The sequence below is a fragment of the Xenopus laevis genome, chromosome 8L (genome assembly GCF_017654675.1).
Source record: "Xenopus laevis strain J_2021 chromosome 8L, Xenopus_laevis_v10.1, whole genome shotgun sequence".
NCBI lineage: Eukaryota > Metazoa > Chordata > Amphibia > Anura > Pipidae > Xenopus > Xenopus laevis.
Window position 1 is genome coordinate 107,177,693 of NC_054385.1, and position 16,022 is coordinate 107,193,714.

A 16,022-nucleotide genomic window follows, 5' to 3' on the forward strand; every position below is an offset into this window, starting at 1 on the left:
CTCCCCCCCCCCCCAGTCAGTTGTACACAAAACCCTATTCAGTAATGGCGTCTTGCACTCAGGTCTGGACTGGGGATCAAATTAGGCCCTGGCATTCCAAGTACACAGACCCCAAACAGACCCCCACCAGCCCAATAAATAGTGACTGTGTATGGGATCTTACAGCAGCCCTTCTGGCATTTGCCAGAACCCACAGATTGCCAGTCTGGGCCTTCTTGCACTTCTATATAGTTGTGCTTGGCCTGTCTGCATGCCTCCTATTTCATTGACTGCTGCTGCCAGTGTCGGACTGGCCCACCGGGATACCAGGAAAACTCCCAGTGGGCCCAGGTGTCAGTGGGTCTCTTGCTTCTAACCATTTGGCCTATTTCATGGTCATTCCCTATTTCTTTATGGGAACAAAGAGGCTAAATAATAGAAGTATAGTATGTAGAGAAACGAGACTAGGAGAATAAAGAGGTTGAATGAGGAGAGGAGGTATAATAGTTTTGAAAGTGGGCCCTCAGCCTAAGATTTTCTGGTGGGCCCCTGGCATCCCAGTCCGATACTGACTGCTGCTTTTTGCCACCTCTTATAGTTTCAGCCTTCCCACAGCACCCTGCATCAATAGGTGACCGCACACGTTTCTCTCATGCTGAATGGAGAAAATTATGTCAACCAGAATGTGCAGAAATGCATGTGCAGTTGCCTTAATGTATCGCCCACAATTGTGTCAAATGCAACTTCCCCTGGTGACACAAAAATGCTGGAATTCTAGAGGAAAAGCTGCACACTGCATCCCCTATAGGGCAAATATTAATTATTTGTTTGAGATATCTTTGGAATATTAGAGCAGAGTCACTGTTGAGCTAATGTTGGACTCCAAAGGGCTGCCTAAGCCCAAGTCTGAAGACTTCTGCTGAAGGGTATTCAGAGATGATATACTGTAAATGTCAAACTGCTCTCTTTTTTAAGTAAAGGTGGCCATACACATGGACAGCGGATCTCTCCCCGATATGCCCACATTGAAGCCTAGGGCTCAGAACTAAATTTAGAATGCTACAATACTATAGATGTTTTAATAAATAAACAGTGCAGGACTAGATGCAGAGTATATTGGCAACCATTTTAGTTTAAGCATTTTTATCAGGAACTACCGTATGAAATCAGTTTGATATTTTCTATAGCTCTAGCCATTTCATTAGCTATGGAGGGCTGACCTAATCAATGGTTGAATCTTAAAGAGGGGCTTGAACTGAAAAAGTTTGACCTTTGACCACTGGGCTAGGGTGATATTCAACATGCAATATAAAATAGACTGGTGTATTAATAAAGATATTGTTCCCAAAATGTGTACCGGCCAAACGGGCGGTCGGATTGAGGGACCGCATCAACGAAAAGATGCGGCCGTGATCCAACGGGATTTTCTAACCTGACCGATCGGCATCTGACCGACTTTTAGCCAGATATTGATTGGGAAAGCCCGCCGGGGGCTGTACATACAGGTCGATAAGCTGCCTTGGTCTGTCGGCAGCTTTTATTGGCCTGTGTATGGGGGCCTTATTAAAATTATATCATATTATTATTAATCAGAGCTATCTATGGGGCACTTTGCTTCACAGCTGATATGCTAAAATGGGGGGGGGGGGGAATGTACTGGATAATGTTGCTCTTTAACATATCATAGGCTGACATAACTGCAGGGCCCTCACAACCGACCACTATGCAGTACTGAACTTGAAATGCCATGGCCTATTTTGAATCCCAGATCCCTATTTTGTCAGCCTCCGCTTAGGAGAATTCAGGGTTGGTTGAGGACAGTGTCGGACTGGCCCACTGGGATACCAGGAAAACTCCCGGTGGGCCCAGGTGTCAGTGGGGCCCTCTTGCTTCTATTTATTTGGCCTATTTCATGGCCATTTGCTATTTCTTTAAGAGGTTTAATAATGGAAGAATTGAGTATATTATGTAGAGATAAAAGACTAGGAGAATAAAAAGGATGAGTGAGGAGAGGAGGAATAATAGTTTAGAAAGTGGGCCCACGGTCTAAGGTTTTCTGGTGGGCCCCTGGCATCCCAGTCCGACACTGGTTGAGGATGCTCCCCACTAAACTGCTATATCTTCTTCTGTTGGTGTCTTTTAAAATATGTAGCTTTATTTTGCTTTCCCAATGCCGCATACTTGCTGGTCTGCTTTGTGATGCCAGCATGTGATGGGAAGCCAGAGAAAGCAGAGCTTAGTGCACAATGCAGTGCTTTTATTTATGCCCTCGATCATAGAATCTCATAAGATGGCAGCCCTGAAAGTTAGACATTCAATCAAATTCACTGCAGCGAGAAAATGCAAACGGTCTAAAAAGTGATTATATTATTGAATAGAATAAACTGGAGTAAGATATTGTTTGTTTCATAAAGTTTGTTGTTTTGGCAGGAACCCAAAGCGCCTTTATTCCCTTCCTTGCACTCCTCAGGCCTTGTTTATCTTTGGTGTCCGAAGACGTAATAGTTGGCAGGAATCCAGACTTAACCTACTACGTGTTGAACCAGAGGCAGTGGCGTTACACAAACAGGTGTGGAAATTACCTGCTGTTCAGTAGTCACTAAACCCAGAAATGGCCTCTTGTGTGCTTTGACCTTTGAAAAGTAGTTGTTTTAAACCTCATGTGAAATCTGGCCAACTGCCTGTAGAGTAAAATGTGCTCAATCACCCTGATCAGCACCATGGCACTCACTTCCCACAACTTCTACTGAGCTTGAGGTGCAGGAGAATAGCATGAAATTAGGTCAGTTGTATATAGGATAAGAATGGCACTGTCATGGCACAGATCCCATTTATAACAAATTGGGGAAAATGGCCTGTTAGTGCCAACAGGGTCCGCACAATGACCATTAGGCTAATGCCACACGACATGGCTGTTTGTCTGCGTATATACAATTACCTGTATGTTTGTGTCATAGGGAAGTAAAAATGCAACAGTTTGAGACTGTTTCCTGGGATCATGGCCTGTTTGCTTCCAAAGGGGACGTCTGCCACCATTGTGCTTGTTATTTTTGCTGTGCCATGTGGCTGTCATAAGACAAATGGCGCCAGTCACACGATGCTTTGTCCCTTCAGGCAGTTGATGTTGGATGGAAACCGACACTTGCCTATTTCTAATTCTGTGCAGAAAAAAAAAAGTCAGTTGGCTTTGTCACAGACCTACTGATAGCTGCCTGGAGGGAGAACATCCAGAAAATGAAGGAGGAGGACAGAAATTAGAATTCTGTGCAACAGTTGAAAGGGGGATGGGATATGAGGCGATGACCATAATGATTCCATAGTGAGGTTCAATGTATACAACTGTGTAGGAATGCTAAAGCTGGCTGTACATTGAGATATGCTCAAACTGGCACAAGGTAAAGCACAGCCCCTGTGCCAAGTCCAAAGTGTATGAGTATTAAGGGGAGCAATTTTGTGCCCCTTTTTCCTCAGCACTTCGTGGCAGTAATAAATGATGCCCAATGCCTTCCATGCATCTTCACAAATCATTTTGTCAAAACAAGAAGTACTCAAAGGGACAAACAGATCCCAGCAGTTCTATTTACACATCAAGTGAAACCTAGATTTTAAGTCCCCTGATTTTAAGTTTTCCCTTATTTTACATTTTTTATCTGTGGTCCCACTTATTTATAATGCATTTCAATGAGTGCATTTAGGGTCAAACTGGGGGGCCCGGGGCCCACCGGGGCTGCTGCCCCAGGACCCTCCGATGCCCCCTGACACTGGTCTGCATGCACACACCACATTTCTGCGCATTACTGTGCTGAGTATGCGCACAATTTTTTGGCCGCAACCGCCTGGTTGGGGATCTGGGCCGACGGGGCCCACAAGAGCTGGGGGCCCACCAGGTTTTTTCCAGGTGTCCCTCTGGCTCTGGGTGCATTTCCCTGATTTTAAGTAATGTTTTCAAGGATTTTACATCCACATTTTGTCATGATGTACCCAAAAACTGCTTTTTTTCCCCTATGAATGTTTTTTATACTATCTAGATTTGCCATTGGAATAGTCATTCCAATGAGTCTGCCCCTTATACAGTCCTGCACCAATTACTTATTGCTTTAGGTTGTGTATGTGACTGACAGAGAGGCCTTGTACACCCCCCCCCATAGTGTAACATTAAAGGAGAAGGAAACCACCTGGGCGCAAAATCCCTCCCCCTCCCCTGTGTTGGCCCCACTTCCTCCTCCCCCCTGGCATAATTTTTTCCATGGTCTCCTGAAAAACATATAATGGGGGTTCTACTGTAACTTTAAAACCACTGAAAATGTGCTTAGATAGACAGACAGTGTTTTGACAGTGAGAGCAGTGAAGTTGTCGAATTCTCCCCTGAAGTGATTCTACTGGCAGATCCATTAGATGGCTTCAAGAAAGGGTTAGCTGGCAAGGGGAGAAAAATACAAGGCTACTGAAATGAACACTCTTGGCACAAAGTTGATCCAGAACCTGGTCTGGTTGCTATTTTGGAAGAAATTTTAGATAAATTGGAGAGGCTTCAGATGGGTTTTTTCCACAATCCTCTAGATCCGTCAGATGAGTCTTTTTTCAAACTCATCATCTATGTCATTTTCATGCATTTTCAAAATCTGTCCTCAGCAATGTGATTATTCAGATAAGAAGTAACAGTCTGACACTGTTTGCTCTGTGCAGCCTGTATCCTGTTCCAAATGGCACGGGGAGAGTCTGTGATGTGACTGGGACACTACTCCCATGAGACAGGCACCCAGTCTAAACTGCCGGCCTCTGGTTACACAATAACAGTGGGTAGCGCGGCTTTGTGCCTTCACGACAGTTGCTATTATGATTTTGCCTTCGCCTGTAAACAAGGTCAGTGCTAACCACAAAGGGTGAATGTCAGGACTGCCACGTCATCACCATAAGGAAGGCACGTGACTCCAGAGAACAGAGAGCACAGAGACGCCTTTGTTGTTTATTCAGAGTAAAAGCCCTATCAGAAAAAGGGTGCTGAGTAGCAGTTTAAGCAGTAAGGCCTTTCTCTTCAGCCGGCTTACAAATCAGAAGCTTAGTCATTGTGTTATATTGCGTGTGCCCTTAACAAATCACTCAAGATACAAGTTGTATAAACTCATTTCCTATTAAATATTAACAGTGTTAATACCTGTTGGATGATGTATTGAGCCATAACATGACAAAGCATTCTTGCTTTAGCTGCTCAGAAAGGGCAGATAAATCCAATGATGTCTTACTGTAGGCCCCTTTGAAAGCCCTTCTTTATTCCAGCATAGTCTGAGTGATCAGAAAGGTAAAAATAGGTTTGCTGGTAGCAGTACAATAATATCCTGTCTCCTGCAATGACTAGTGTCTTTATCACAAGCACCGTCACACACAATAAAGTTAAAACTATTTATATAAACACAGCCTTGTTCGTTTTTTTGGTCTGCACACTGCTTTAGGGTTATGGCACCTGAGGTGTCTCGTGCCGGTAAATGTTTACGGGTGATGTGTCGAGATACCACAAGTTGCTCAAGCACTTCCTATTGTAATTACTGGAGAGCAGCTCGGGTAATTTTTGGTGCTTATAAGTAATTGAAATGAAAATACCTGTTGTGGCATAGATTTAGGACAAACTGTAGGGCTGGTGGTAGTGACTCTGTCTGAAGGTGAGATTTGGGGAGAAAGCCTATGTACTTTCTTAGATATACCTGAATTTAAAGGGATTCTGTTGTGATTTTTATGGTGTAACTGAATGTGTTGCATTGGGACGTGGATTTTACTACTGAATCCTGTTCTTCGATCTACCAGGCAGCTGTTATCTTGTATTAGGGAGCTGCTATCTGATTACCTTCCAATTGTTCTGTTGTTAGGCTTCTGGGGGGGGGAAAGGGAGGGGGTGATATCACTCACAGCAGTTAAGAGTGACTGAAATTTATCAGAGCACAAGTCACATGACTAGATGCAGCTGGGAAATGACAATATGTCACCTTCTGGAGCAGCTCTGGGAGGGGGGTTCGCCGACCCTGAAAACTGTTCTAAACTGATACATTTAGTTGATATCTTTGTCCTTGCTGAGCAGAATCTCTTGGTTTCATTACAGGCAGCTGTTAGAATTGATACAATAGTTGCTAATACTCCAGAGATGCTGCTGAGAAATGTATCAACTAAATGTTGCAAAATTATAACATTGTAGAGTCTGCGCCTGAATTACTGAACTGCCAGACTCAAACACCAGAGACAGGGACATTCAACTTTAAACGTGGATTTCGGAAAAACAGTACAAAATAAATAATGGAAAGTAATTGAAAAAAGTCTTTATTTATGGGGAACAATCTAAAAACAACTGAACTGAGAAAAAGTTTTGGAAGGTGAACAACCCCTTTAAAGGGATCCTGTCATCGGAAAACATGTTTTTTTTCAAAAGGCATCAGTTAATAGTGCTACTCCAGCAGAATTCTGCACTGAAATCCATTTCTCAAAAGAGCAAACAGATTTTTTTTATATTCAATTTTGAAATCTGACATAGGACTAGACATTTTGTCAATTTCCCAGCTGCCCCATGTCATGTAATTCCAGATTTACAAAAGCCGCCTATCTGCCCAGGCGACACCCTCAGTTCACCTGAACCCTACCCAATGTCCACTAAGCCCAGGGACGGACTGAGGGGCCCAGAGCCCACCGGGGCTGCTGTCTCAGTGGCCCCCTGCTCCTCTGGCAACCCATCTTCAGCGCCGCCCCCCACCCTGTTTCTTGCCAAAACTGGCTGAGAGGGAGGTAGGGTGCAGGAACAACTGACTGGAGCAGGGAGCTGGTCTGGGTGCCCCGCTGGCCTAGTCGAACCTTGATTAAGCCCTATCTGTCTTGTGGTCCTTGAAATGGGACGTTCCCACCTGAGCACGTACACTTGGGAAGACCCTCTTCATTCTGGTCTGGAGACAAATTCCTTATACATTGAAACACAACACAAGAGTTGCAGGTTTTTTTTATTTTTATTACAAACAGTACCAGTAAGGATATTAAAAACACAAGAGGACAGTGAATACAACTAAATATACATACAATAATGTACAGATATAATGCACTATTACCCAAGCAGTGGATGTCCTGATTGCACACAGAATTAACCAGTCTACCCTGGAACTTTCGATTCATCCAAAACAATATAATGGTTATTCTCAGCTCCAGGTCTCAGGCCCCACCAACAGGGCCCATTTCTAGATTGTCCTTATTAAGAGGGTGGGTGGTAGAGCCACTGGGTGCTGTTTGTGAGGCCTCAGAAGGCTGCATTTGAGAATTCCTCCTACGATTCAGAACGAAGTCCCAGGGCAGAAGCGGTTAATGCATTGCTACATGATCACTGGGTCTCTCTCCTCTCATGGTAAAAGTGAGAATGTGCATGTCAGAACAATCCAGTGTTGCAGACAACTTACGATCACAAAGCAGAAAATAAACGACAAATACAATTTCAATCTAAGGCACTGAGGTGTGAAGAGGATTGCCATCTCACAAAGCATTCGGTAATTTTCTTTGGTAATGACAGATTAATTACAGTTAAACGTTGGATTTATTTACAGTAAAAGCTCTCCGCACCCACCAGGAGTGGTATCAGATTATCTGCTTTAATATGTACAGTTGAACATCCATCAATACATGCATCTCTGTGCTGCTAGTGCTCTAGCAGGGCAATTTATACTATGTAACTCTCAAGCTGTTGCTGTGGGATAACTTCCAATATTCTTTAACTTTGCGCAAACGTTTTAGGGGGTCGGATTTTGCTGTATGCTCAATTTTCAGCGTGAACCCAAGGATAGTAATGAACGACTCCCCAAATTAAGTGATGCATCGCGTTAAACTCATTCCTCTCTGTGGGGTTCATTTACAAACACTGGGCAGTTCTATTACGCTGTAGTCATCAATAGCAATCAAGGATTACTAGTATTCTTTACTGCACTGTGCTTATAGATCATGCACATTAGTCCCTGCGCCAGTGGAGCTGACAATCTAAGGTCCCTATCTCAAACACACACACATAGGGGCAAATTTACTTATGGTTGAATATTTACCGCAATTCGTTCGATCGAACGGATTTTAATCCATCGATCGAACGATTTTTCTTCGACCTAAAAAAGATAGCAAAGCCTATGGGGACCTTCCCTATAGGCTAACATTGACTTCAGTAGGTTTTAGATGGCCAACTAGGGGGTTGAAGTTTTTTTTTTAAAGAGACAGTACTTCGACTATCGAATGGTCGAATAGTCAAGCGATTTTTAGTTCGAATCGTTCGATTCAAATTCGTAGTCGAAGATCGAAGTAGCCAATTTGATGGTCGAAGTAGCCAAAAAAATCATTCAAAATTCGAAGTTTTCCTTATTCTTTTCCTTCACTCGAACTAAGTAAATGGGCCCCATAATGGTTAGGAACTAATTACTGTAACTTCCATTACTCTTGCTACAGCAAAACTGAATTGATGGTTGGTTGCTATGGGTAACCACACTGGTGTTAGGAAGTTTGCCCTTTCAGTTTATACAGAAACGTGACCATTAAACACAATCTATAAAATTAGTATAACGGCCACCAATAGCTGGACTGTCCCAGTGCTGCACGTCTATTATATATTTTGACTGGAGAAGAAACCAGCCATTGTATAAATGTTTCTAGAGCTTACTGTCAGAATTCTTCGGTCAGTACAGCTAACTGCCATCTGGGTCTAATTTACAGCTGGACAAAGCCATGATTTCACTGTATTTATCTCTCCCAGGCCAATCTAGGTCCTTGACGTCAAAATAGCCAATGTTTTTCTTCTTTATACCAGTAAAATCAAAGAAAACGCCTACAAATGAATCAGAGTGAGCAAGCCCTTTCTCCCCGGCACGCTAATGTTTTACATATTTATTTACTACAGGGTTTTTGAACATAGAGTTATTTCAGCAGCAGTTTCACTCCAACAGGTCCTGGCAAGTCTGCTAGCTGTATCTCTACAAATAAAGCCATACTCTTACTGATACTGAGCAGTGATTGGTGCTGAAAATTTAAATATTTTCTTACCATTTAATCTAAATTCTTCATGTTTATATGGAATTTTTAGGCAAGTATTTGTTGTTTTTACCGTCCTGGAACTAGAATGTATTAGGGCTTATTGACTGTCAAGAGTATTAAAGCCTGTGCACAGATCACTTACGTCTTGGCCATAACATGGTCATTTACTAGGGGACATGGGCATAAGTCATAAAGAAATGAGTCCTATTAACCCTTATGAAGAAATAAGATTTTTTTATATTGTGGTGACCGCTTTCTCCTGATTATAACATGGACAGTTTTCCCTTAGACAGCAACACCACTGGTGCAGATTAAACAATGAGATTTTTAAATCTTTCATCAGGCAAGATATTATTTTGGGGTTTACAACCCCTTTATGCCTTGTCATGGCAACACAAATTGCATTTCTAATAGGGATACACCAAATCCACTATTTTGGGATTCGGCCGAATCTTTCACAATGGATTTGAGATTCGGCTGAATCCCAAAATAAAGGACCGAACCAAATCCAAATCCCATATACAAATTAGGGGAAGAGAATGGTGCAAGAGAAAACATTTTTTTCTACCTTGATTGTGTGACAAAAAGTCACACGATTTCACACTAATTCGTTTCAGCTAGGCACAAGAAAACAGCAGAATCCGAATGCTGCTGAAAAAGACTGAATCCTGGCCGAATACAGAACCAAATCCTGGATTTGGTGCATCCCAAATATGTGAGGTGATGCAGAATGCACAACAGAAACACAGTTTTAATCGTCTCCCAGGCAATGATACATTGGACTTCTGGTCATCACCACTTCCCCATGAAAGTAGGAATCACCATAATGGTCATTCAAGAAAAGCAATGATGAGTTATCCGGCTATAATCATGAACCGCTGGGCTAATCACTGTATTTACATTGTACTCAGCACATCCCAAGGAGATTCCCACGGAAAGTGGGGATAATCAAAATGGCCCATGTGTCATTGCTCTTAGCCTGGAACATTGTAAATATCAGATACAATTACTAAACAAGAATGGACTGTATTTACAGTAACAAAATGTACATCATGAAATGTAACCTCTTTGTTGCATTATGTACTAAACCACTTAAAAAGACATTTTTTTTTCATGCCAAGAAAGACGCTATTATCTTTAAGCAGAGTCTTCCTGCTGGACGGCTCGGTTACCTTTTTTTGGGATGAGATTAAGTAAAGGAATCAGCTTTGATTCCCGAACCATCAATTAAACGGGGGTCTAAACGTTTGCACTAGTGCAGACGGTGTTCATATACCTCAAACCAAAAGATATTTAATATTTTTCTTTACGCTTTTAATAATAAAATTATTTTAGATGCATAAACAAGAAAAGTTGTAATCTTGACAGAAGGAATGGCCAGCGCAATACTAACAGCAGTGGCAGCTAGTTGGAAATGACATGTAGAGCTGTGCTACAGCTGCAAGCACACATGCCTACTTATTTCCTTCTGGTTCCAGCTCTACTCAGTAAAGCTTGCTATATGTTTGCTGATAAAATAATTGGGTACACGGTTCAGTATGTGTTTGTTGGACGGATATATATACTATGGATATCTGTCAGTTGGACATCATGCTGGGCAATGCATGTTGCTTTAGTAAATGAGGAAATTAAGAGCCACAATAGAATGGAACTATAGAAAGACATCCATACTATAAATGTGCAGGTCATGAAAAACTACGCTACATCTGGTTCCAAGACAGGGAATCTTCAGAAGCAGCGGAGGAGTGTATTCCCCACAGTCTGACCTGCAATCGTTGCCCAAATTTCAACCCAAACTGGGTAAACCCATGGGTTTTAGGTCAACTTGCATATTATTTGTCCATACCAGGAAGGCCACTCATATTATACCCATCCATTTGGCTGATCAGTCGGACACCAATAAGTACTGGGCAGTGTATAGCCAGCAAGAGGATCACAACTTTTGTTCTTCATGTGGCTCACAAGGAGCAATGTTTTGAGTAACGCTAACAATGTTGATTCCCTTCACATGCTGCAATAGCCATAAAAATGAAATCTCTTACTGACTGGGCATATCAGTGTAATTCACAGGTGGAGTCCAGTGCATGTCACATACAGATAATGCTTTCAGAACATATTTTGCACTATTCAGGTGACCTTGTTTCTTAAGCCAGAGATAGTGTGCAGTTTGATAACCTATACTATACATGAGAAAATTCCAAATGCATAGTAACCAATATACAAGAGGAAAACATTAATCAAAAATATCGTAACAAAAGGTTTGGAGGTTACAGACTCAAGGGACGAGTAAGGAAGTACTTATTCACAAAAAGGGTGTCGGGTTAATACTAAAAAAAAAGCCTCCCAGCATATAACCTTCTAGCAAAAATAAAATCATAACAACACAACATAATCTGGCTCAGAATTTAACAACTGCAGGAAACAGTGGCAGGTGAACTGGGTATTGTCTGGTCAGCTAGGCAGAGAAGCAAAACATTGTTCAGATTGGATCCAAACAGTTCCGTTACTAGGGTGCATGCACACAATTTCCTATGCAAGCTGAATTTACAGGATACTAATTCCAACAGATAAATAAATGCATAATTTGCAACAACTGTGCTTACTTTCTCCCACTGTTGAAAAGAGAATAAAATATCATGTCAGTGACATGCAAAGGAGACTGATTTTGATTGGTGCTTTGTAACTTTGGACCTCCCACATCATTCACAACCAGTTAGAATAACTTTATAATGTAATAAGCGAGAACAGTAATAGAGAAATGGAGTGGCCTTTCATTATGTTTCGGATTCACTCGCAGTTTTAGACCAATTCTTACTCTTCCGTCCAGTGAAGCCTTTTAACTCGGTAAAGGATAATTGTAAGAAGAGTTTGACCTCTTCTTACAATCATCCTTTACAGAGAACTTGAGTGTTGTTCTTTGAAAAATGACTGTAAATTAAAAATTAAACATAACAGGGTTGGAAAAAGGATTGGGTAACCCTGATTTATTAACATTTGCAAATCATTCACAAACAGCTAGTGAAGCTAATACAGTCATCTTATTAGATGCCTTGGTTGGGGTAAAGAGAACTTTCTGTCTTGGGCTAAAAAGATCTGGTAAAAGATTGGAGATAGGGCAGGTCCGTTAAATCCTGATAGCGGAAAAACGATTGTAATCTTGGAATTCTGCAAGGTCATGATGATAATGACTTTTTCACATCCCAGAAATACATACAGTATTAAAGACTATCTGTATGTAAATATACAAGGAAAACAGGATGTCCTGCCTAATGTGCAACTGTAAAATTGCTTTGGCTGTCTTAAATTATCCTGACCCAAGACATGCCATTAAAGGGTCAGTGTTCCTGCAGAACTACATGCAGAACAACACTGATGAAATAGTTTTAAGGATATGAAAACCTCATTAAATAGAGTAAGAGAGAATTTAGTTTACAGCTCTGTTTGGTTGGTCATGCCGTCAGCATGCTGCATGTATCCACGCTAAGGACTGCCAGGTCAAGCCTTCTGCTAGCTTCTTGAAAGGGATTATTACTAATATAAAGGCTAGGGGGGACGGTATGAAAATCTGTAGAGGGGATGTTAACTTAGGCAAGACAAAAGCTTGAGAAACATAGAAAGAATAGTCTACAGTTATGTTGCTGTCTTGAGTTAAATATTTCATATTTCTGTAATTTAATCAAATTAAAAACTGATCTTTCAGATTCTTAGAGAGTTAAGACTATAAAATTAACCATAAGCTACATAGATTTCAATTTTCACTTCCTCCTATACTGTCTCGTTATTCTTTATTCTTCTTCCACAATCTCTCATGAATCTGTTTTTCTTACTGACCAACTAACTACTTTCCTGACCTTAACTTTACTTGTACCCACTTCTACTCTCAATGTAGCATTATAATTCAGGGCCAGAATGACTATTAATGTAACTAGGGATTCTCCTCATGAGGACAGTGAGTACTTATCCACCCAAGGACTGTAAGAACTACTAATAAAAGTAGAAGATTGGGAGAATGGTGCATGTGCAAGCCAGTGTTAGGCAAGGTGAGAGTGTGGAAGCTAGGAAAATAGAGAAGAGAATGGTAGAGCAAACAAGGTAGAGATGAAAAGAGTGTAAATAAAAATAAAAGAGACCAGAATTATGAAAGATGGGTGGAGTTGAATGGTAAAGGAAGAGAAAGTGAGGAAATTGAGAAAATTGGGTGAGATAGGTCAGAATATTTTGGTTCTGGTGTCATGATCTCCATTGGGCCTGTGGCTTCCATCTCATAACACAAAACCACACACTGTCCCTTTAAGACACCCAATCTGCCATTAGTCCAGTTTGGCATGTATGTGTGAGGTACGTAGTTAAAGTATACAAAAAATAAAAAAAAAATGGGGGCTTTATCAGTAGTCGCAATGAACAGATGGCCACATAAATGATTAAATTGTCCCTTAACAGATGGTGTTATCAATGTTCTTCTATACATTAAAGGTACTGTGCTGGTGTTAAGTCCAACAGATAACCAGCAGTAAGATGTTGAGTGCAAAGAGACAAACACCTGCTAGTCGATTTAAGTCAGGAGGTTGCTATCATCCAAAGAGCGCTGGGGGACAGGACCTGGCTACATACTACAACTAAATTATGCTGGCAACTTTCATGGGACAACAATTTTCTCTCTGGGGAATGTCAGCGTTTTCCTCTGGACAAACTCACAGGTGCAACACATCCTTGTTCTCCTATTACAGGCAACAATATTCTCTAAGGAAAACGATTAATGATGAATTCAAATATTTTCTTTTCTTTCTGGACTAAATGGGGCTAACATACAAAACATGGGAAGTGACTTAGTTTTCAGTCTGTGTAGGGATAATCTGTCGTTCTGTCCCATGCTTGCTACGTTTAAACGAAAAGGTCAGGACCCATGTGTAAAATGAGCATGGCTCATATAAAATAAAACTCAAAATCTCTCAAACACTATTTAAATGACATTTTGCTCCTTGATTATGTTCATGCATCACAATGCTGCATTTTGCATTAATGATGGATGCTCCTCTCAGAAGAAACATAGTTATTGCCCAGAACAGAAATCACAGACAGATTAAATTCCTCTTTCCCTTTAAGGTATTTATGAACCTTTTAATTGTTTCAAACCCCAAAGACTTTTGGTTTTCTTACTATTACGAGATGTACGGATGCCATCTTTGTGCAGCACCTATCAAACTTCCAGCTTCTCTTACTTTGCATGAAGTCAATATGAAAGTCCAGATGATAGATATTTGCTGTATTTTTTCTATGTGAAATACACACATACCTTATCATTCCATGAAATGTACTTGAGTTCAATAACCTACTAAACTGCTTCTATAATCTGGTTATTGGATACCCTATACAGTGTTTAAACAGAATTCCCTGCCGTTGTAAGACAGCGTTACTGGAAAAGATACTGATGACAGTTCTGGGGTCTTTTCCTGGAGCCTGTGCCAGATCATGTGTAGTTTTCCATTTCTGCATCAATTCTCACCTTTGACCCAGCCCGGCTCTATTCCCCTCTGGATGCATTACCAGGTTGCGGAAGAAGATTAAGATCTGAGACCAAAATTGATTTCGGTTCTGTTGAAGCTGCAAAGACAAAGTAGATATTAGTTGAAACATAGAAGCCAAAACTCACAGATTTTCAACAGCTGTTAACAAATTATTCCAGCATTTCCCAAGAGCTAGATCCTGAACAGAATTCTAGACTCAGTGGATCCCTACCTTGTAGCCTCTTATCATATAGCACAGTGGTCCCCAACCAGTGGCATGTGAGCAACATGTTGCTCACCAACCCCTTGGATGTTGCTCTACGTGGCTTCAAAGCAGGTGCTTATCTTTGAATTCCTGGTATGGAGGCAAGTTTTAGTTGCATAAAAAACAGATATACTGCCAAACAGAGCCTCCTGTAGGCATGCCAGCCTTTGGGCACCACAGTCAAGTGCATGTACAAGTACATGGGTATCATTCATTAAAAGGACCAGAGGAGCCGTGTCCTTTCTGCTGTGTACCTACAAATCACAGCAATAATTTTGCACTCCATAGTGCACCTGTACTTGTGACAGGGCATTGTTACCTTAGTCACACAGTCTCACAACAACTTCTTTATGGCCTTACAGACTTATAGTCAACATATAGAGGCAACAGGGTGCTATATCCTAGTTAGTACAATGTTATATCCATCAGTCTCCCCAAAAGGGGAAATCTGTCTAAATATCTTATCCTACAGTTGCTCTGAAGAACTAAGAATGGAATTCATGATCTACAATTATTTATATTATGTAATATGTGGCATATACAGTAAAATGTAATAAACTTCATCATGTTCCCAAGGTTCCATCAGCCAGTGGGTGCTGAATTTACCACAGAGCTAGAGCTCAAGACACAGAATTTTTTTCTTCTCTGATGTTCTCTGCAAGTGTTGTAGGGTCTGAAGCCAAATGCTTTTTCTGACAGATAAATCACTGAACTTGTCAAAGGCACAGCTGCACTTGTAACAATACCATTTCAGCACAAAACTCTATCCCTGTAGGCTTCCAAGCCCGCTAAAAACCCTCTGGGCTAAAGGTTCAGGGGAGAGAGAGAGGTGATCCATCTGTAAGTGATTTGACACTGTGAAGGTCTCAGGGTTAATCTTCAATTTAAACCACACTGCTGAGGCAGCGAAACTGGGATTTTATACAGAACAAAACATAACCATCCTCCCTCCTCTGCAAACATCACCCAGATAATACAGCCCCTTTTTATGGCTACATTTGACACAAAGCCATAAATAATGGGCTCTGGGGATTTTCTCAGTGGCTGGAGCCAGTTAAATCACTATTTTATTTTGTGCATATTCATTTTATTTTCTTTCTCCAGAGTCAGTCAGTCATTTGAGCTGAACTTTGGAAGATTAATAGCATTCTATCCATTTTTTTTTAGGGACGCTTAGGGCAATGGCACACAGGGTGATTTCAGACACTTGGCAAGCTGAGTTTTTTTCCTCAGCTAAGGGCTGCTGA

The 16,022-nt window shown here is 41.2% G+C and overlaps 1 protein-coding gene and 1 long non-coding RNA gene across 3 annotated transcripts in view; one reads left to right on the top strand and one right to left on the bottom strand.

Moving 5' to 3' along the window:
• Positions 1–16,022, top strand: part of LOC121397166 — a 59,259-nt gene that overhangs the window by 33,744 nt on the left and 9,493 nt on the right. The window lies entirely within an intron of this gene.
• bmf.L (Bcl2 modifying factor L homeolog) overlaps positions 6,941–16,022 on the bottom strand; it is a 35,920-nt gene continuing 26,838 nt past the window's right edge. For both annotated transcript variants that reach the window (XM_041573373.1, XM_041573374.1), the window contains exon 5: positions 6,941–14,607. In XM_041573373.1, coding sequence (XP_041429307.1) covers positions 14,568–14,607 — 40 coding nt within the window. In that variant the 3' untranslated portion in view covers positions 6,941–14,567. The remainder of the gene's footprint in view (positions 14,608–16,022) is intronic.